This window comes from Lithobates pipiens, unplaced genomic scaffold (assembly GCF_037356315.1).
Source record: "Lithobates pipiens isolate NorthernLeopardFrog02 unplaced genomic scaffold, aLitPip1_a1.2 Scaffold_35, whole genome shotgun sequence".
In the NCBI taxonomy this organism is placed as follows: domain Eukaryota; kingdom Metazoa; phylum Chordata; class Amphibia; order Anura; family Ranidae; genus Lithobates; species Lithobates pipiens.
In genome coordinates this window covers 3,083,100-3,107,030 of record NW_027507811.1, presented here as the reverse complement: position 1 = coordinate 3,107,030, position 23,931 = coordinate 3,083,100, and the positions used below count along the sequence as shown (strand labels likewise).

General features: G+C 46.6%; 2 protein-coding genes across 2 annotated transcripts in view; both read right to left on the bottom strand.

Annotated features, from left to right (window-relative positions):
- The window catches only part of LOC143955445 (uncharacterized), a 113,610-nt gene that overhangs the window by 15,172 nt on the left and 74,507 nt on the right, over positions 1–23,931 (bottom strand). Inside the window, exon 9 of the mRNA XM_077465491.1 lies at positions 1,692–3,897. Coding sequence (XP_077321617.1) covers positions 1,692–3,897 — 2,206 coding nt within the window. The remainder of the gene's footprint in view (positions 1–1,691; positions 3,898–23,931) is intronic.
- LOC143956064 (oocyte zinc finger protein XlCOF7.2-like) lies at positions 11,882–16,295 on the bottom strand. The gene is made up of 2 exons (XM_077466191.1): positions 12,645–16,295; positions 11,882–12,246 (listed from the first exon to the last, which is right to left on the bottom strand). The coding sequence occupies exons 1-2, from the start codon at positions 12,759–12,761 to the stop codon at positions 12,055–12,057; spliced, it is 309 nt and encodes a 102-aa protein (XP_077322317.1). The 5' UTR covers positions 12,762–16,295; the 3' UTR covers positions 11,882–12,054.

Here is a 23,931-nt window from a genome sequence, read left to right as displayed (position 1 = left end):
TCGTGTCCTGTGTGGATGGGTTCCCCCTCGTGTCCTGTGTGGATGGGTTCCCCCTCGTGTCCTGTGTGGATGGGTTCCCCCTCGTGTCCTGTGTGGATGGGTTCCCCCTCATGTCCTGTGTGGATGGTTCCCCCCGTGTCCTGTGTGGATGGGTCCTCCCGTGTCCTGTGTGGATGGGTTCCCCCTCGTGTCCTGTGTGGATGGTTCCCCCCATGTCCTGTGTGGATGGGTTCCCCCTCATGTCCTGTGTGGATGGGTTCCCCCTCGTGTCCTGTGTGGATGGGTTCCCCCTCATGTCCTGTGTGGATGAGTCCCCCCCCGTGTCCTGTGTGGATGGGTTCCCCCTCGTGTCCTGTGTGGATGGTTCCCCCCCCCCCCCCCCCGTGTCCTGTGTTGATGCTCCCCCATGTATGGACCCTGTGTTCTGTTTGGATGGGTCCTCGGTGTCCTGTGTGGAGGGGGCCGCCCCGTGTCCTGTGTGGATGGACCCCCTGTGTCCTGTGTGGATGTGTCACCTACATAAACGCCATGTCATGGACGCCTATATAAGAAATGTTGATTGCGCAAATGTTGAAATTCAGTATTTTGGTTTTGAATCAGTGGTTGGTTTAATATTGTTGGTTTATGTTCTTCGATGTCTACTGTAGTCATAAGTGTATGGGTAGAATATCTCCGAGATTTGTAGGAAACCATGACTGATGACGGGAACCAAGGGGTCAATGTACAGAAGATCTGATGGACGAGTGTGACAAGCATGAGCCCAGATGTGATCAATTCTGGCCGTATTGTAACTAACAGAGTGATTTCCTATGATTGTCAGCCCCATCTAGTGGCCATAATGAATTATTTTTCCTTCACCTGTAAAAAATATTGTGATAGAGAATTAGGGACACTAGATGGTGGCAATGATCATAGGAAATCACTGAGTTATATATAATATGGACAATATTCGTCACGGCTGGGCAGACCTGTGCCACATTCCATCAACTATTTGTTTTCTTATTCATAATAGACCTCAAAGTCTCCATAACACAAAATGTACTCAGCCAATGAGAGGTAATGACTCAATTTTTTTACTTTAAAAGGTCTAGAGGACCGCCTTTTAAGTGGTGGGGTTTACGTGTTTCGTCCTGGAAGACGACATGAGAAAACAGACCTCTTGCAAGAGAATAATAGACGTCTAAGTCTCCATACCACAGAATGTACTCGGCCAATGAGAGGTAATGACTCCATTTTTATTTTAAAGGGCCTAGAGGACCGCCTTTTAAGTGGTGGGGTTTACGTGTTTCGTCCTGGAAGACGACTTGAGAAAACAGACCTCTTGCAAGAATTTACACCAAAAAATGTACTCAGCCAATGAGAGGTAATGACTCCATTTTTATTTTTCTCCCGCTATCAATGGCCGACACGGTACAACACTTCATCCATGTCTTTGGTGATCTCTGATCTCCTTATCAACTGTTTCTTCCATGATGAAGATCAGCCATGGAGTATATCTGAGGTGTATATCAGGGGGTGCTTCTTCCCCACATGTCCAGCAACATCCATATACAAGACATTTCCCGCACTCACTAATACACCTCCAGGGTTGTGTGGGACCCCCTGATGTACAGGAAGACAGGACTTCAGTGAGGAACATTTCCCTCACTCAGGACAGGAATACGGCTTTTCCCTTGTGTGAGATCTCTGATGTCTTTCAAGGTTGGACTTCCGCGAAAAACATTTTCCGCACTCAGGACAGGAATACGGCTTCTCCCCCGTGTGCAATCTCTGATGTGTATAAAGATGGGGCTTCTGTGAGAAACATTTCCCGCACTCAGGACAGGGAAACTGCCTCTCCCCCGTGTGGGATCTCTGATGTCTGTAAAGACTGGACTTAAATGAAAAACACTTCCCACACTTAGAGCAGGAATACTGTTTCTCCTCCGTGTGAGAACTCTGATGTGAGACAAGGGTTGATTTTTTTACGAAACATTTCCCGCATTCAGAACAGGAATGCAGTTCCTCCCCCGTGTGCAATTTCTGATGCATAAAAAGATAGTCCTTCGATGAAAAACATTTCCCGCATTCAGAACAGGAAAATGGCTTCTCCCCCGTGTGAGATCTCTGATGTGAGACAAGGGCTGATTTTCGGACAAAACATTTCCCACACTCGGAACAGGAAAATGGCTTCTCCCCCGTGTGAGCCCTCTGATGTGAGACAAGGGCTGATTTTTGTACGAAACCTTTACCGCATTCAGAACAGGAATACGGCTTCTCACCTGTGTGCAATTTCTGATGTATAAAAAGATAGGACTTCCATGAAAAACATTTCCCGCACTCAGAACAGGAAAATGGCTTCTCTCCTGTGTGGGACATTTGATGTGTGACAAGATATGATTTTTGTAAAAAACATTTCCCGCACTCAGAACAAGAATACTGCTTTTTTTCTGTGTGAGATTTCTGATGTTGGTAAAAATTGGATTTCTTTAAAATACATTTCCCGCACTCAGAACAAGAATATGGCTTTTCTTCTGCGTGAGATTTCTGATGTTGGGAAAGATGGGCTTTCTTTAAAAAATATTTCCCGCACTCAGGACAGGAATGCTGCTCCTCAACTGTATGAGATCTTTTATGCTCCTCGAGATTGAATTTAAAATAGAAACACTTTCCGCACTCAGTACAAGAAAATCTCTTATCTGTTGGAAGGGCGGCACCGATCCTCACAGTCTGAGGTTCCTCGGGATAAGAGGAATACGATGGTCCGGCACCGTCCCGCACAGTCTGAGGTTCCTCAGGATAAGAGGAATACGATGGTCCGGCACCGTCCCGCACAGTCTGAGGTTCCTCGGGATAAGAGGAATACGATGGTCCGGCACCGTCCCGCACAGTCTGAGGTTCCTCAGGATAAGAGGAATACGATGGTCCGGCACCATCCCGCACAGTCTGAGGTTCCTCGGGATAAGAGGAATACGATGGTCCGGCACCGTCCCGCACAGTCTGAGGTTCCTCAGGATAAGAGGAATACGATGGTCCGGCACCGTCCCGCACAGTCTGAGGTTCCTCGGGATAAGAGGAATACGATGGTCCGGCACCGTCCCGCACAGTCTGAAGTTCCTCGGGATAAGAGGAATACGATGGTCCGGCACCGTCCCGCACAGTCTGAGGTTCCTCAGGATAAGAGGAATACGATGGTCCGGCACCGTCCCGCACAGTCTGAGGTTCCTCAGTATAAGAGGAATACGATGGTCCGGCACCGTCCCGCACAGTCTGAGGTTCCTCGGCATAAGAGGAATACGATGGTCCGGCACCGTCCCGCACAGTCTGAGGATCCTCAGGATAAGAGGAATACGATGGTCCGGCACCGTCCCGCACAGTCTGAGGATCCTCAGGATAAGAGGAATACGATGGTCCGGCACCGTCCCGCACAGTCTGAGGTTCCTCAGGATAAGAGGAATACGATGGTCCGGCACCGTCCCGCACAGTCTGAGGTTCCTCGGGATAAGAGGAATACGATGGTCCGGCACCGTCCCGCACAGTCTGAGGCTCCTCGGGATAAGAGGAATACGATGGTCCGGCACCGTCCCGCACAGTCTGAGGTTCCTCGGGATAAGAGGAATACGATGGTCCGGCACCGTCCCGCACAGTCTGAGGCTCCTCAGGATAAGAGGAATACGATGGTCCATCTACACTGTGTGGTGCCGGATGGACATTTGAGGTAGTCGGGTTTTCTCCTGGACTATACTGTGTGATGTCCTCATCTTCTACTTTACAGTCTGGAGACAAAGTGAGACAATCCTCTGAGGTTTTCCTCATCTCCCGTCCATCTACTAAAATAGAAATACAAAGATTATTACTAGACATGAGCTGATTGGTTCCCCTAAACCAGGACTCCGCCCACATCAGGCAGCTTTGTCTCTGAGGATCTTACAATTCCCCCCTCAAGGTAACTAGTAAATGGGTTCCGAGGAAACTTTGTATGTCCATTACTGGTATTTTAGGTAAAAAAATACCCAGCGATGAACCCAGGAGTTGGAGACAGCTAAGGTTCAGGCAGAGGGCAACTTTGCAGCTGATCCCCCCCAGCATTATCAGGAGACTTGGTTATGGAATTGTAGGGCATTTGAGCTCCGGCACTTGGACCTTACTATAAAGGGAAGATGCTTTATACCAACCAAAACATTTTGAACATGGTAACAAGGCTTACTTGCTTATTTGGCCAGACCTTACCCCGTCCTCACTTTTATTTCTCATATGTGCCTGTCTTCCGGCCATATTAGTACCGCCCCCGCACAAGATACTGAATATTTCTATGTCCTTCTACTCCTCTCTTTATACCTCTACTGATAACTGCGATGACCAACAATTGTTTATGTACACTAGATTACCAAAAGTATTGGAACACCTGCCTTTACACGCACCTGAACTTTAATGGCATTCCAGTCTTAGTCCATAGGCTTCAATATTGAGTTGGCCCACTCTTCGCGGCTATAACAGCTTCAACACTTCTGGGAAGGCCGTCCACAAGGTTTAGGAGGGTGTCTATGGGAATTTTTGACCATTCTTCCAGAAGCGCATTTGTGAGGTCAGGCACTGATGCTGTACCTTTATCACAGGCTTGCTACATAGAGAGGCCCAACACCCAAAGAGCACCTTTAGGCGTTCTAGGGCCTGGCTTGTAGTTTCTGCTCCAATTCATCCCAAAAGTGTTCTAGGGGGGTTGAGGTCAGGACAAGTTCCTCCACCCCAAATTAGCTCATCCATGTCTTTATGGACCTTGCTGTGTGCACTGGTGTGCAGTCATTTTGGAACAGGAAGAGGTCATCCTCAAACTGTTCCAACAAAGTTGGGAACATGGCTTCCCAGCAGAGTTGAAGCAGTTAAAGCTGTGAAGGGTGGGCCAACTCAATATTGAACCCTACAGACTGGAATGTCATTAAAGTTCATGTGCGAGTAAAGGAAGGCGTCCCAATACTTTTAGTAATATGGCGTAACTCAGGTGCCTCTTCCCTCCCTGTCCACACGTAAGCGGGAAGCCTTAGATGTCCCAATTTCTGTAGAAGAAATTGAACTTGCCATGTCACAGCTACCTTCTCATAAAGCCCCTTGTCCAGATAGTTTCCCAGCTGAGCAGTATGTCAAATTTAAACAATTATTAAAGTGGTCGTAAAGCCTCAAGGTTTGCATTCTATGCATTAGGTGAAAAACTTTCTCTACTGCAGCAAATTTTTCAAATTTAGTAAATGGTTCTTCATAAATTTTGACTGAAATTTATACGTGTAAATTTCTTTGGTAAAAAGAATCCAAATTAGTGGGATATTATTTGGTCTATTTTTTTATCTAGTTTTTTGAAGTTGTCATTTTTTCACACAATTCTTTGGAACATTACGTTTTTTTTTTTTTTAACCACAAAATTGTCATATTAACAAGTTATATCTCAGAAGGCATAAGCAAACTTGTAACTACACCCCAAACCACATTCTGCTACTCCTCCCAAGTATGGCGATACCACACGTGTGAGACTTTTTCACAGCCTGGCCACATACAAAGGCCAAACATGCAAAGAGCACCTTTAGGCGTTCTAGGGCCATATATTCCACATCTCATTTCCTGACAACCTCTCACATTTTTGAAGTCCCTGGAGCACCAGGACAATGGAAAAACACCCTAATGTATATTCTATGAGGCATAATGTTTGAACGTGACGTTTTTTTCCCACAAGTTTTCGGAAAATGTGAAAAGAAAAGAAAACCACGTTTGAGACTTTTACACAGCTTGGCCACATACAGAGGTCCAACATCCAAGGAGCACCTTCAGGTATTCTAGGAGCATAAAATTACACATCTAATTTCCTGACAATTATATTTTTTAAGGTTCTGGAGCACCAGAACAGTGAACACACCCACAAAATTACCCCATTGTGGAAAACAAACACTGTAACTTATTTTTTAAGAGGCATAATAATGAGTCTTTTGAAAATGTCAGTTTTTTCCACAAGTTTTCAGAAAATGTGGAGAAAAAAAATGAAAACTTTTTTTTTTTTTTACGCAAAGTCCATTTATAAGATATATCTAACACATAACATGTACATAGCAAAAATTACACCCCAAAATACATTCTGCTACTCTTCCTGAGTATGACGATACCACATGTGTGAGACTTTTAAAAAGCCTGGCTACATAGAGAGGCCCAACATCCAAGGAGCACCTTCAGTCATTCTAGGAGCATAAATTACACATTTAATTTCACGGCAACCCATCACATTTTTGGAGGCCCTTCCTATTTCTACCACATGGCATGTACATACCAAAAATTACACCCCAAAATACATTCTGCTGAGCAAAGGGTAAACAAAAGATTACCTGTGGTTTTAGTAGTGCAGCTGTCCACAAAAGGAGAGCAATGGTCCAGGCAGTAGGCAGGGACATGGTCAATGACAGTGAAAGGAATTGTCCAGGCAGGAATACTGTCCAAATTCATTACAGGCTGCATGCAGGCAGAGATATTCATCACAACCGAAGCATTGGTCTAGGCAGCAGGGCAGAGATGTGGTCAGCAACAGCCAAAAGAATTGTCCAGGCAGAGACATGGTCAGCACAGCCAAAATATTGGTCCTGGTAGAAGGTAGGAACATGGTCCATAGTACAGGTAGTAGGCAGAGGTGTGGTCAGGTCATGCGGCAGGCACAGGCATGATGGCAGTAAGTCAGAAGCAGGTAGAAATATCAGGCTTAGGGCCTCTGTCAGGTAAGACCTGGGCACAGGGGTAGAGGCTTTTCCCGCCCAGATCTCTTTGAAGCCGCCGGGCTGCCAGGCCCTAATCTGGTAATGACAAAGCCCGGAGAAAACCAAAAACACTATTCTGGAGCCCATCACATATGTGAGATTACCGTGTTATCATGAATCCCAATACTACAGTTGCAGGGTAAAAAAAAATCAGTCCAAGCGGCAGGCAAAAAATGTGGTCAATAAACAGTCCAGGGTCAGTTCCAGAGCAAGCAGAGGTATGGACAGTTTAGGCAACAGGTAGAAGCATGGTCGAATAACAGGCCAGGGTCAGTTCCAGAGCAAGTAGAGGTATGGACAGTTTAGGCAACAGGTAGAAGCATGGTCGAATAACAGGCCAAGGTCAGTTCCAGAGCAAGCAGAGGTATGGACAGTTTAGGCAACAGGTAGAAGCATGGTCGAATAACAGGCCAAGGTCAGTTCCAGAGCAAGTAGAGGTATGGACAGTTTAGGCGGCAGGCAGTGGCGTGGTCAAGTAACAGGCCAGGGTCAGTTCCAGAGCAGAAAGAGTCATGGACAGTTTGGGCCACAGGCAGTGGCGTGGTCAAGTAACAGGCCAGGGTCAGTTCTGGAGCAGGTTGAGTTATGGAGAGTTTCAGTTCCCAAGCAGGTAGAGGTATGTTCTATTTAGGCGGCAGGCAGTAGTGTGGTAAAATAACAGGTTAGGGTCAGTTCAGGAGCAGGCAGCGGCATAAGAGGTGTGAAGGAAAATGGCATTACGTTTACGGTAGAGAAGTATGGTAACGGTGGAAACAGTCACCTATGCACAGGCCTGGTTGGGAAGGACACTGGGGACGATAAAAACTGGTGTTTCTGCTAACTCCTCTTCTAGAGCTCATCCAACATAGTTTTTTACATCTTTGGCCTCTTTCTCAGGGGGGGGGGGACTTTTTAGTAAAATGGCATTCATGGAGTCTGCTCAGTGCATCTGAGCGAATGCTTTTTGGTGCGCCTTCAGGGTACAAAGGGGCAGTGACAATTTTCTCTAGATAACAGAAAAAAAAAGGATACGGGGGCCTTGGTGGATTTGCGGTAAATGCCATATGTATTATAAATGGCCAAATTGAAAAAAAAAAGAAAAAAAAAGGAAGAGACTTTCTTGTTCCAATGGTGGGTTCTTCTTACAGCAAGGTAGGGCTGGATCATTTGATCATTGAAGTCAACCCCAACCCCCCCCCCCCCCCCCATGAACAAATTGTAATCATGAATGAATTCTGGTTTCTGGGTTGGGCCGTTCCCTATGGGGATTTGCACATAGGGGGTCATTGTGAATTGATGAATGCATGTAGACGTGTCATTTGTCCCTCCACTTGATAGACAATATTTCCTCGTTCTGCAAAGTCGCTGACTCCCCTAGTTGTAGTCTTGCATTAACTAGCACTTTATAATAGCTCTCACGGGGCCAGATGCTAGAGTTTTCCTCTGGTGAAGATTGCGGGAAAAAAGGCAAACTGATGTAAGTAATCATCGCCGTAGAGATAACCTTTTTTTCAACGAGTGGATATAGAGGCTCCCAAAGGACTTTTCAGCTTGACCCGATATGGTCATTCAGGGGGATACAGCTGGGTATCACACAGGGAAAGCATAGGTGTACCCCGTGGCTCTGTCCCATAACTTGTGGAGTTTAACCCCATATCGGGCCCTTATGCTGGGGATAAACTGCTTGAAGTCCAGCCTGCCAGTGAAGAGTACAAGTGTCTCATCCACTCAGATATTTTTGTGAATAAATAATTGGGTTCATTTCTCAGAGAAATGTTTTTTTAGAAGTGGCCGGATTTTATACAATTTGTCATATGCAGGGCCCTTTCGGGGAGGGTACTGGGTGTTATCGCTGTAATGGAGGAATTGGATTGGGTAGATTGGCATGTGATGGAAGGGGTGGGAGGACCAGTATGAGTGTAACTCATGTTTTTTTTGGCGAGTCCCATATGGACTGTGAGGCCCAATAAGATTCTAATTCCCTCTCACTGTTAGTGCCCTCCACTCATAGGGACGGGCGTAACTTGAACCTTGGTTCCTCGATATGAATTGTTGGACATTTAGGTTAAAATGGGCCACAACTGAACGTAAGAAGTCATCTGCAATAACTAATTAAAAAAAAAAATCAATGGGGAAAAATTCTCCGTGTTCACGTAGACACTTAGCTGGGTATTAAAGGGTAGGATATTAGCTGCTCCTGAGTTATGGAAAAGCCACAAAGGGTTTTGAAGGGCATATTGAAGGCTGGCACGGGTCCTAACCCTTTGGGGCTGAGGTGAGAGCCCACTAGTACCTGGACTTTCATGCAAAGGTACTCCATTTCTGGAAGATGCCCCTGCGTTAATGGCGGATGGCACTGAGGTGCTGGTGGATGCCACTGCTCTACTTGTAGTAGCCTACACCTCGCCAGCATGTCTTCGTTTGGTGGGCACACTTTCCTCATCCTCCGATCCAGTAGTAGACCCACTGCTTAAAACGGAATCAGAATCAGATCCAGACACAGAGTTCCCTACTACTCTCATTGTTCAAGCTTAGTATTTGGTGTACCTCCTCACTGGAAAAAAATGTTTCGATATACTGGTGACTGTTGGTTGTGGTGACAAACTGCTGGCATAGGGACCATGGGACAGATGTGGCTGCACTAATGGGTGCTGATGAAGGTGCACTTACACTATATTACCAATAGTATTGGGACGTCTGCCGTTACGCGCACATGAACTTTAATGGCATCCCAGTCTTAGTCCGTAGGGTTCCATATTGAGTTGGCCCGCCCTTTGCAGCTATAACAGCTTCAACTCTTCTAGGAAGACCGTCCACAGGGTTTAGGAGGGTGTCTATGGGAATGTTTGACCATTCTTCCAGAAGAACATTTGTGAGGTAATGCACTGATGTTGTAGCTTTTTCACAGGCTTGCTACATAGAGAGGCCCAACACCCAAAGAGCACCTTTAGGAGTTCTAGGGCCTGGCTTGTAGTTTCTGTTCCAATTCATCCCAAAAGTGTTCTACGGGGTTGAGGTCAGGACAAGTTCCTCCACCCCAAACTAGCTCATCCATGTCTTTATGGACCTTGCTTTGTGCACTGGTGTGCAGTCATGTTGGAACAAGAAGGGGCCATCCCCAAACTGTTCCCACAAAGTTGGGAACATGAAATTGTCCAAAATGTCTTGGTATGCCGACGCCTTAAGGAGTTCCTTTCACTGGAACTAAGGGGCCAAGACCAACCCCTGAAAAACAACTCCACACCATAATCCCCCCTCCACCAAACTTTACACTTAGCACAATGCAGTCAGGCAAGTACCGTTTTCCTGCCACTTGCCAAACCCAGACACATCCATCGGATTGCCAGACAGAGAAGCGTGATTGGTCACTCCACTGCTTTAGAATCCAGTGGTGGCGTGCTTTACACCATGGCACCCGACACTTTGCGTTGCACTTGGTGATGGAAGGCTTGGGTGGAGCTGCTCGGCCATGGAGACCCAATTCCATGAAGCTCTCTACACACTGTTGTTGTGCTAATCTGAAGTTCACACCAAGTTTGGAGGTCAGTGGCTACTGATTCTGCAGACAGTCGGTGACTTTTGCACATGCGCTGACCCCGCTCTGTCATTTTACGTGGCCTACCGCTTCATGGCTGAGTTGCTCTTGTTCACAGTTGCTTCCACTTTGACAAAGGAATATTTAGTAGCAAGGAAATTTCACGCATGGACTTATTGCACAGGTGGCAACCTATTACGGTACCATGCTTGAATTCACTGAGCTCCTGAGAGAGACTCGTTCTTTCACAAATGTTTGTAGAAGCCGTCTGCATGCCGAGGTGTGTGATTCTATACACCTGTGGCCATGGAGGTGATTGGATCACCTGAATCCAATGATTTGGAGGGTCGAGTAACAACAATGGTGAAAATCAACATTTTGCTGCCAGCTGATCCCCAGAATCTCCATAAATCCAGTCTAGAGACATAAATTGTGTCGGCAGCACAGAGAAGGAAGATTATCGGAGAGAAATCCAGGAATACAGGACGGGGAACACAGCTCAGGAAAGTGACCAGGGGATTACAGGCTGAGATCACCCAGCCCCCGCCCTACTCTGGACCAATCAGTGAGCAGTATGGGTGGAGGAATGGATTTAGTGTTAATGACCCACCTGTGCTGATCTCTGTAGGAGTGTCCTCCTCTATAAATGTCCCCGTTATTCCATCCTCCTCCATAGACTGCTGATCATCCCTCACATACCTCTCTTCTTCTTCTGATTTCACCTCAAATTCTATATCCATTGGATCTCCACTCTAAACCAAGAAAATGAGAGAGAATATCATCTGTAAGATAGAAGATTTATTATTGTGACATCATATAGAAAATCCACACATCATCTCGATGAGTCTGTGTCTTATAATCTCCGTCCCACCAACCTTGTAACAGTGGGGGATGGTGTGACCTTCCTGTGTGTAATCCCGGGAATACAGAGGACGGGGACATCTCTCTGGTGGGTTCCTGGTATTTGGTGGCTCCATCATATCCTTGTGTCCTTCTGAAAACTCCTCCATCACTCCATACTCCTCATCCTCCTCTTTATACTCTTCTTTAATATCAATATTATCATCCCCGAGGTTTTCACGGGGACATCTCTCTGGTGGGTTCCTGTATCTGGATGACTCCTCCATGGTGTCTTGGTACAGATCTTTGTGCTCTTCCTCCATCACCCCATCCTCATCATCCTCCTCTTTATACTCTTCTTTAACAACAATATTATCCTTGGGGTTTTCAATTTGAAAGATATAATAAAACATTCATTGTAACAAACACAACACTATAACAATTTGAACTACTAATATTCATTACTCATCTACCTGATGATGGTGGGGGATGGTGTGATCTTCCTGTGTGGAATCCCGGGAATACAGAGGACGGGGACATCTCTCTGGTGGGTTTCTGTATCTGGATGACTCCACCATGGTGTCCTGGTACAGATCTTTGTGTTCTTTTAGAGACTCCGACTCCTCCTTCACCCCATCCTCATCATCCTCCTCTTTTATCTCTTCTTTAACCTCAACTTTAGAATCTCTCAGGTTTCCACTCTGAATATATAATAAAAATGACATCAATGGTAACAATGCAGATAATGTACAGATCCTAATGATACTATCAGTGATTGTTCCTCATCTACCTGATGTTGGTGGGGGATGGTGTGACCTTCCTGTGTGGAATCCCGGGAATACAGAGGACGGGGACATCTCTCTGGTGGGTTCCCATTACTGGATCCATCTGTAGGAAACACACACACTGACTGAATACATTGTTTCTATGTGTTTATCAGATGATGGGGGATCTAGGTGGAGCCTCCGTACTGCTCTCTCCTTTACAATAAAGTCTCCTCTTACCCGGTGATGTGAGGGGCGGCTGATTGTCCATCATGACGTCCTTGTAGAGATCCTTGTGTCCTTCTAAATACTCCCACTCCTCCATGGAGAAATAGACAGTGACATCCTGACACCTTATAGGAACCTGACACACACAATGATACAGTCACCATCCAGACACATCCCTTGTGTGGGACCTTCACAGACATCAGGAATTGTTATTTTCCCTCTTCTACATAAAGCTTATAAAATACAAACATGTGCGTTATAGATCCACCCCCCCATATTATCATATAATCCGTTAGTATAGACTGATGAGGTGATTGGTGGGAAAGGTGACACGTCTCCAATATGAGGAGAATGTTCCGGCCCCATAAGTGGGGGAATGTTCTGCCCCTGAAGGGGGTAATCCAGGTTCCCACACTATATATATGTGTGTATCATCATCTGCTGGAGATAAAAGACGTCACAGTGACTATGGAGGAAGAGGACGGACATGACGGGGGGGTTACTGGGTGTAAATAGAAAATAAGATCTTATTACCTCCTCTGCTACCACTTCCAGCGATGTCTCCGCTCTACATCCTCCTGGGTCACGCTCTGCCTTTTTATATCTGACATCACTTCCTGGCATTACCTGACACCACTTCCTGTCTTCCATAGAGATTTGCTGCCTCTATGGTAGAAGTGAGAAGATCACCACCATCTTGTGGAGATCAGAGGAACTGCAGCCCAGAGAAACGTCTCGTAGTGTGAACACGGCCTTGTGCTGTGTGTGTATGTACTGTATATCCTTATAGATGGGATCATCTCCACTCCCACCAAGGGGGAGAGAAATATATTACTGCCTAGTCCAGCCTTTCTCAGCCAGGGTTCCTCCAAAGGTTTCTAGGGGTTCCTTGAGCAATGAACAATATCTGTCTCTCAGTGACAACTGACATCAATGATCTGTATGGGGGGCAGTCTTCCCACTAATGACAATATAAGGAGGTTCTTCTTCCATTGGTCACCAAGGTAAGGGACCACTACACTGACCACTGATATAAGGGGGTCCATCTCCCATTGGTCACCAACATAAGGGACCACTGATATAAGGGGGTCCATCTCCCATTGGTCACCAATGTAAGGAACAACTACCCTGACCACTGATATAAGGGGGTCCATCTCCCATTGGTCACCAATGTAAGGGACCACTACACTGACATAAGGGGTCCTTCTCCCATTGGTCACCAATATAAGGGACCACTGATACAAGGGGGTCCTTCTCCCATTGGTCACCAATGTAAGGGACCACTACACTGACATAAGGGGTCCTTCTCCCATTGGTCACCAAGGTAAGGGACCACTACACTGACCACTGATATAAGGGGGTCCATCTCCCATTGGTCACCAATATAAGGGACCACTGATATAAGGGGGTCCTTCTCCCATTGGTCACCAATGTAAGGAACAAGTACACTGACCACTGATATAAGGGGGTCCATCTCCCATTGGTCACCAATGTAAGGGACCACTACACTGACATAAGGGGTCCTTCTTCCATTGGTCACCAATATAAGGGACCACTGATATAAGGGGGTCCTTCTCCCATTGGTCACCAATGTTAAGGACCACTACACTGACCACTGATATAAGGGGTCCTTCTCCCATTGGTCACCAATATAAGGGACCACTGATATAAGGGGGTCCATCTCCCATTGGTCACCAATGTAAGGGACCACTACACCGACCACTGATATAAGGGGGTCCTTTTCCCATTGGTCACCAATGTAAGGAATAACTACACTGACCACCGATATAAGGGGGGTCCTTCTCCCATTGGTCACCAATGTAAGGGACCACTACACTGGCATAAGGGGTCCTTCTCCCATTGGTCACCAAGGTAAGGGACCACTACACTGACCACTGATATAAGGGGGTCCATCTCCCATTGGTCACCAATGTAAGGGACCACTACACTGACATAAGGGGTCCTTCTTCCATTGGTCACCAATATAAGGGACCACTGATATAAGGGGGTCCTTCTCCCATTGGTCACCAATGTAAGGAACAAGTACACTGACCACTGATATAAGGGGGTGCATCTCCCATTGGTCACCAATGTAAGGGACCACTACACTGACATAAGGGGTCCTTCTCCCATTGGTCACCAATATAAGGGACCACTGATATAAGGGGGTCCTTCTCCCATTGGTCACCAATGTAAGGGACCACTACACTGACCACTGATATAAGGGGGTCCATCTCCCATTGGTCATCAATGTAAGGGACCACTACACTGACTACTGATATAAGGGGGTCCTTCTCCCATTGGTCACCAATATAAGGGACCACTGATATAAGGGGGTCCTTCTCCCATTGGTCACCAATGTTAAGGACCACTACACTGACCACTGATATGAGGTCCTTCTCCCATTGGTCACCAATGTAAGGGACCACTACACTGACCATTGATATAAGGGGTCCTTCTCCTATTGGTCACCAATGTAAGGGATCACTACACTGACCACGAGGAATTACTCCAAGTTCTAGTGAAACTAAAATGTTATTCGGCTGAGATGAAAGTATGGCAATCAGTGATAAATGATAGGCTTGATGCTCAGTCTAGTTCTGAAAGAGTAGGGATGAGGCGATAGTTCCATTCAAACTTTGGCGGTGTCGCCCCCCTTTGTTCGGCAGGAGCCGTGCATCATACATGAAGACGATATTCCTACCGCTTCTGTATATGACAGCTTCCCACTTTCACTGCTTCCTAATGAAGCAGCAGTTGCACCTTCTGGATCTTCTGACATCACTGAGGATCCCTACTATTTAGGCAAAGGGTTGGGGATTGCAGTGACATCATCTAGATTTGGCCATATTTGGACTATATTGTGACAACTATCCCCACCCCTTCCTTTTTATCGTGTAGCGCGACTCCCCTGCAGAATGAAGGTATCTCCCAATCTGCACAGCCAGGCACACAGAATTTTCCACAGCACTCTGAAGTCAAGAAACAGTCCTTGCAGCTTTTTTTCTGTATTTTATTAGGGGTACTGAACTTGGACAGTGTTTAGGGTATCATGGGGGGCCCACTTGATCAAAGTAGAACTCTTCAGGGACACAACTATATACAGTCCGTATTTACACTTCTCCTTCTACCTCCAGCACAATCTTCCTTGCTAGAACTACAACTCCCAGGACCGGCTGGCACTGTACGAATGGTCTAACAATAGTGCAATCCGACCAATAGCAAATGACCTTTACAGGCAGGGACCGCAGGCCCCTTTGGTAGTTACATACATAGTAACATAGTAGGTAAGATTGAAAAATGACCAACCCATGTGTGTGATTATATGTCCGTATTACATTGTATATCCCTGTATGTTGCGAGATTATCTAATAGTTTCTTGAAACTATTGATGCCCCTTACTGAGACCACCGCCTGTGGAAGGGAATTCCACATCCTTGCCGCTCTTACAGTAAAGAACCCTCTACGTTGTTTAAGGTTAAACCTCTTTTCTTAAAATTTTAATGAGTGGCCACGAGTCTTGTTAAACTCCCTTTTGAGAAAAAGTTTTCTCCCTATTGTGGGGTCACCAGTCTGGTATTTATATATTGTGGGGTCACCAGTCCGGTATTTGTATATTGTGGGGTCACCAGTCCGGTATTTATATATTGTGGGGTCACCAGTCCGGTATTTGTATATTGTAGGGTCACCAGTCCGGTATTTATATATTGTGGGGTCACCAGTCCTGTATTTATATATTGTGGGGTCACCAGTCCGGTATTTATATATTGTGGGGTCACCAGTCCGGTATTTATATATTGTGGGGTCACCAGTCCGGTATTTGTATATTGTGGGGTCACCAGTCCGGTATTTATATAATGAAATCATATCCCCTCTCAGGCGTCTCTTCTCCAGAGAGAATAAGTTCAGAGCTCACAACCTTTCCTCATATCTAATATCCTCCAGACCCTTTATCAGCTTTGTTGCCCTTCTTTGTAGTCGCTCCATTTCCAGTACATCCTTCCTGAGAACTGGTGCCCAGAACTGGACAGTATACTCCAGGTGCGGCCGGACCAGAGTCTTGTAGAGGGGAGAATTATCCTTTTATCTCTGGAGTTGATCCCTTTTTAATGCCAATATTCTGTTTGCTTTATTAGCTGCAGCTTGGCATTGCTGAGCCCATCATCTACTAGGACCCCCAGGTCCTTCTCCATCCTAGATCCCCCCAGAGGTTCCCCTCCCCCCAGTCTATAGATTGCATTCAAATTTTTGCCACCCAAATGCATTATTTTACATTGAACTTCATTTGCCATGTAGTTGCCCCTCCCCCCCTTTAATTTCTTCAGATCTTCTTGGAAGGTTTCCACATCCTGCGGAGAAGTTATTGCCCTGCTTAGCTTAGTATCATCCGCAAATACAGAGATTGGACTGTTTCCCCCATCCCCATCCTCCAGGTCATCTATGAACAAATTAAATAGGATTGGTCCCAGCACAGAACCCTGGGGGGCCCCACTACCCACCCCGACCATTCCAAGTACTCCCCATTTATCACCACCCTCTGAACTCGCCCTTGTAGCCAGTTTTCAATCCATGTACTCACCCTATGGTCCATGCCAACCCACCTTATTTTGTACAGTAAACGTTTATGGGGAATTGTGTCAAATGCTTTTGCAAAATCCAAATACACCACGTCTACGGGCCTTCTTTTATCTAGATACACCACGTCTACGGGCCTTCCTTTATCCAGATACACCACGTCTACGGGCCTTCCTTTATCTATATACACCACGTCTACGGGCCTTCCTTTATCTATATACACCACATCTACGGGCCTTCCTTTATCTATATACACCACGTCTACGGGCCTTCCTTTATCTAGATACACCACGTCTACGGGCCTTCCTTTATCTAGATACACCACGTCTACGAGCCTTCCTTTATCCAGATACACCACGTCTACGGGCCTTCCTTTATCTAGATACACCACGTCTATGGGCCTTCCTTTATCTAGATACACCAAGTCTACGGGCCTTCCTTTATCTAGATACACCAAGTCTACGGGCCTTCCTTTATCCAGATACACCATGTCTACGGGCCTTCCTTTATCTAGATACACCAAGTCTACGGGCCTTCCTTTATCTAGATACACCAAGTCTACGGGCCTTCCTTTATCCAGATACACCATGTCTACGGACCTTCCTTTATCCAGATACACCACGTCTACCGGCCTTCCTTTATCCAGATACACCACGTCTACGGACCTTCCTTTATCTAGATACACCACGTCTACGGGCCTTCCTTTATCCAGATACACCACGTCTACGGGCCTTCCTTTATCCAGATACACCACATCTACGGGCCTTCCTTTATCTAGATACACCACGTCTACGGGCCTTACTTTATCTAGATACACCACGTCTACGGGCCTTACTTTATCTAGATACACCACGTCTACGGGCCTTCCTTTATCCAGATACACCACATCTACGGGCCTTCCTTTATCTAGATACACCACGTCTACGGGCCTTACTTTATCTAGATACACCACGTCTACGGGCCTTCCTTTATCTAGATACACCACATCTACGGGCCTTCCTTTATCTAGATACACCACGTCTACGGGCCTTCCTTTATCCAGATACACCACATCTACGGGCCTTCCTTTATCTAGATACACATCTACGGGCCTTCCTTTATCTAGATACACCACGTCTACGGGCCTTACTTTATCTAGATACACCACGTCTACGGGCCTTCCTTTATCCAGATACACCACATCTACGGGCCTTCCTTTATCTAGATACACCACATCTACGGGCCTTACTTTATCTAGATACACCACGTCTACGGGCCTTCCTTTATCTAGATACACCACATCTACGGGCCTTCCTTTATCTAGATACACCAAGTCTACGGGCCTTCCTTTATCTAGATACACCAAGTCTACGGGCCTTCCTTTATCCAGATACACCATGTCTACGGACCTTCCTTTATCCAGATACACCACGTCTACCGGCCTTCCTTTATCCAGATACACCACGTCTACGGACCTTCCTTTATCTAGATACACCACGTCTACGGGCCTTCCTTTATCTAGATACACCAAGTCTACGGGCCTTCCTTTATCTAGATACACCACATCTACGGGCCTTCCTTTATCTAGATACACCACGTCTACGGGCCTTCCTTTATCCAGATACACCACATCTACGGGCCTTCCTTTATCTAGATACACCACGTCTACGGGCCTTACTTTATCTAGATACACCACGTCTACGGGCCTTCCTTTATCTAGATACACCACATCTACGGGCCTTCCTTTATCTAGATACACCACGTCTACGGGCCTTCCTTTATCCAGATACACCACATCTACGGGCCTTCCTTTATCTAGATACACATCTACGGGCCTTCCTTTATCTAGATACACCACGTCTACGGGCCTTACTTTATCTAGATACACCACGTCTACGGGCCTTCCTTTATCCAGATACACCACATCTACGGGCCTTCCTTTATCTAGATACACCACGTCTACGGGCCTTACTTTATCTAGATACACCACGTCTACGGGCCTTCCTTTATCTAGATACACCACATCTACGGGCCTTCCTTTATCTAGATACACCAAGTCTACGGGCCTTCCTTTATCTAGATACACCAAGTCTACGGGCCTTCCTTTATCCAGATACACCATGTCTACGGACCTTCCTTTATCCAGATACACCACGTCTACCGGCCTTCCTTTATCCAGATACACCACGTCTACGGACCTTCCTTTATCTAGATACACCACGTCTACGGGCCTTCCTTTATCTAGATACACCAAGTCTACGGGCCTTCCTTTATCTAGATACACCACATCTACGGGCCTTCCTTTATCTAGATACACCACGTCTACGGGCCTTCCTTTATCCAGATACACCACATCTACGGGCCTTCCTTTATCTAGATACACCACGTCTACGGGCCTTACTTTATCTAGATACACCACGTCTACGGGCCTTACTTTATCTAGATACACCACGTCTACGGGCCTTCCTTTATCCAGATACACCACGTCTACCGGCCTTCCTTTATCCAGATACACGTCTACGGGCCTTCCTTTATCCAGATACACCACGTCTACGGGCCTTCCTTTATCCAGATACACGTCTACGGGCCTTCCTTTATCCAGATGGCAACTCACCTCCTCACAGAAAGTTAGTAGTTTGGTTTGGCAAGAACGATTCTTCATGAATCCATGCTGATTACTGCTAACGATACCGTTCTCATTACTAAAATCTTGTATATAGTCCCTTATCATCCCCTCCAAGAGTTTACATACTATTGATGTTAGGCTGACTGGTCTATAATTCCCAGGAATGTATTTTGGGCCCTTTTTTAAATATTGGTACTACTTTGGCTTTTCTCCAATTTGCTAGTACCATTCCAGTCAGTAGACTGTCAGTAAAAATTAGGAACAATGGTCTGGCAATTACTTGACTGAGTTCCCTAAGTACCCTCGGGTGTAAGCCATCTGGTCCCGGTGATTTATTAATATTAAGTTTCCTAAGTCTATTTCTAATTATGTTAACCATGGAGGGGCTTCCTGTGATGTGTCATGTATGATAAACACTGCAGTTTTGGTTACTGAAGCCCCCCGATTCCCCCGTGAAGACTGAGGAGAAGAATAAATTCAATACCTTCACCATCTCCCCATCCTTTGTAACCAGATCTCCTTCCTCATCATTCTTTATGGGTCCAATATAGTCTGTCCTCCCTTTTTTTACGGTTTATATACTTAAAGAATTTGGTAGTGTAGCAAAAAGTCCTTGTCCTCCTCCTGTGGCTACTGATGCCAGCACCACCTCTTCAGACACTGCCAGCCCACCTGGCTGCAGCTGCCCCTTTCTCTAGCCCTCCTGGCTACTTCTCAACAGTCCTACCAGATTGACTCCAGACTGCTTGCACCCAGTCCTCTCAAACCGTATCCCTCACCAGCCCACCCAGCTGTCTTCCTCCCTGGAGATTTGCCCAGCAGTGTTCTCCTGCTGTCCTCTCCTTGTTCCCCGTGCCTCCAGTCAGGACACCTCTTGTGTGTTGTGAAGAGGGGTCCCTTCTGCTCCTTCGGGAGCCCAGGCCCAAGTTCACCCCACCCCAGACTAGGGGGCACCCTCACGGGCCACCGACAGCCTAACACTCCATCTCCAGCTTCCACCCGAACTCCACTGCCCCCAGCTGGGCTGACCCAGAGTATTTGAGGGCCAGCCCATCTGTTGGGGATTGGTCAGGGCCCTCATGAATACTCCAGGCAGCTCCTCCTCCTAACCTCCACTCCCAATTCCTTTCTCTGAGCCCCCCCCCCCGGCACACCCTCTGCGCAGGCCTATGGCATCTGGGCATTTAACACTCCATCTCCAGCTTCCACCCGAACTCCACTGCCCCCAGCTGGGCTGACCCAGAGTATTTGAGGGCCAGCCCATCTGTTGGGGATTGGTCAGGGCCCTCATGAATACTCCAGGCAGTTCCTCCTCCTAACCTCCACTCCCAATTCCTTTCTCTGAGGCCCCCCCCCCCCGACACACACTCTGCGCAGGCCTATGGTATCTGGGCATTTAACACTCCATCTCCAGCTTCCACCCGAACTCCACTGCCCCCAGCTGGGCTGACCCAGAGTATTTGAGGGCCAGCCCATCTGTTGGGGATTGGTCAGGGCCCTCATGAATACTCCAGGCAGCTCCTCCTCCTAACCTCCACTCCCATTTCCTTTCTCTGAGCCCCCCCCCCCCCTGGCGACACACCCTCTGCGCAGGCCTATGGCACCTGGGCATTTAACACTCCATCTCCAGCTTCCACCCGAACTCCACTGCCCCCAGCTGGGCTGACCCAGAGTATTTGAGGGCCAGCCCATCTGTTGGGGATTGGTCAGGGCCCTCATGAATACTCCAGGCAGTTCCTCCTCCTAACCTCCACTCCCAATTCCTTTCTCTGAGGCCCCCCCCCCGACACACCCTCTGCGCAGGCCTATGGCATCTGGGCATTTAACACTCCATCTCCAGCTTCCACCCGAACTCCACTGCCCCCAGCTGGGCTGACCCAGAGTATTTGAGGGCCAGCCCATCTGTTGGGGATTGGTCAGGGCCCTCATGAATACTCCAGGCAGTTCCTCCTCCTAACCTCCACTCCCAATTCCTTTCTCTGAGCCCCCCCCCCCCCCCCCGGCACACCCTCTGCGCAGGCCTATGGCATCTGGGCATTTAACACTCCATCTCCAGCTTCCACCCGAACTCCACTGCCCCCAGCTGGGCTGACCCAGAGTATTTGAGGGCCAGCCCATCTGTTGGGGATTGGTCAGGGCCCTCATGAATACTCCAGGCAGTTCCTCCTCCTAACCTCCTCTCCCAATTCCTTTCTCTGAGGCCCCCCCCGCCGACACACCCTCTGCACAGGCCTATGGCATCTGGGGTGAATTAAAAAAATATTTTGGTACGTGCTCCTCAGAGCATTGGCCATCCGAAAATGCACATTCTTGATACGTTGATCTCAATAGGGTTCGGCGTCCGATCTTCTCTGAAGTTCACTCAACCCTGCTTGAGCCGAACCCAGAGCTTTTTTTTTTTTTTGACGGGAGGGGACGCCTTTTCCCGCCGCCAGTAAAACCAATCAAGCAGGCTAAGCAGCCGCTATGATTGCTTTTACTTTGGAGGGAATCGCCGGATGAAATAAAAGATATGTGGATGATGCCCTGCAGCTGCACCCGATCATCCACGATAGAACCACTTCAACCTAAGGAGGTCACATGACTTCCACTAGACATGTGCACTGCCGAAAAAAGAAAGCGTGTTAGGTTTAGTTTCATTCGTTTTTGGTTTTGTTTTGTTTTTTCGAGTCAATCGTTATGGGCGAAATCCGTTATTTCGAATAAATTCGTAACTTCGAAAGTTTGAAAATCCGAAAGTTTGAACATCTGAAATAATAACTAATAATAACTATTAAATTGTAGGTATTGGAATTTCCTTTCAAATTTGGCTATTAGTGAACGCTACGAATACGAATTTATCGGAAGGTACGAATTATCCGCAATAGTGAATGTCGCATCTAAACGAGTGGAACGTAACAAATTAATAATAATAAATAATAATTATAATAAAAAGTTTTTATTATTATTATTATTTATTCATTTGTTATGTTCCATTCGTTATTTCGGCTAATTCGTAACTTCGGATAAATTTGTATTCGTTATGTTCACCAAATTTGAAAAGGAAATTCCATTACCTAATAGTTAAATAATAAATATAGTTATTATAGTCAGTTATTTCAGATTTCGAATTTTCGTACTTTTGAATTTTCGGATTTTCTCATTTTCAGATTTTTTGGATTTCGGTAAATTCGTTTTCGTTAATTTTATTATTTCTTAATGAACAAATTTGTAAAATTTAGTTGAAAAATGGACTCCAATCAAGTTGTAGAAACATCTCACGAATGATCAGTGGGTACAGGAGGCACCTGAGCTCAACTTTGAGTGTCACGGCAAAGGCTGTGATACTTGTGTACATGGGAGGAGCCTGTGATACTTGTGTATGTGGGAGGAGCCTGTGATGCTTATGTACATGGGAGGAGCCTGTGATGCTTATGTACATGGGAGGAGCCTGTGATACTTATGTACAGGGGAGGAGCCCATGATGCTTATGTACATGGGAGGAGCCCGTGATACTTATGTACATGGGAGGAGCCCGTGATACTTATTTACAGGGGAGGAGCCCGTGATGCTTATGTACAGGGGAGGAGCCCGTGATACTTATGTACATGGGAGGAGCCCGTGATACTTATGTACATGGGAGGAGCCTGTGATGCTTATTTACAGGGGAGGAGCCCGTGATGCTTATGTACAGGGGAGGAGCCCGTGATGCTTATGTACAGGGGAGGAGCCTGTGATACTTATGTACAGGGGAGGAGCCCGTGATACTTATGTACATGGGAGGAGCCTGTGATACTTATGTACAGGGGAGGAGCCCGTGATACTTATGTACATGGGAGGAGCCCATGATGCTTATGTACATGGGATGAGCCTGTGATACTTATGTACAGGGGAGGAGCCCGTGATACTTATGTACATGGGAGGAGCCCATGATGCTTATGTACATGGGAGGAGCCTGTGATACTTATGTACATGGGAGGAGCCTGTGATGCTTATGTACATGGGAGGAGCCTGTGATACTTATGTACATGGGAGGAGCCTGTGATGCTTATGTACATGGGAGGAGCCTGTGATGCTTATGTACATGGGAGGAGCCTGTGATACTTATGTACAGGGGAGAAGCCCATGATACTTATGTACATGGGAGGAGCCTGTGATACTTATGTACATGGGAGGAGCCTGTGATGCTTATGTACATGGGAGGAGCCTGTGATACTTATGTACATGGGAGGAGCCTGTGATGCTTATGTACATGGGAGGAGCCTGTGATGCTTATGTACATGGGAGGAGCCTGTGATGCTTATGTACATGGGAGGAGCCTGTGATACTTATGTACAGGGGAGAAGCCCATGATACTTATGTACATGGGAGGAGCCTGTGATACTTGTGTACATGGGAGGAGTCTGTGATACTTATGTACATGGGAGGAGCCTATGATGCTTATGTACATGGGTGGAGTCTGATACTTATGCACATGGGAGGAGCCTGTGATACTTATGCACATGGAATTTTTTTTCGTTTTGGATTTTTAATAAATTTGCAAAAATTTCAAAACAAACTTCTTTCACGTTGTCATTGTGGGGGATTGTTTGCAGAATTTTGAGGAAAATAATAAATGTAATCCAATTTTGGAATAAGGATTTATCATAAAATGTGGAAAAA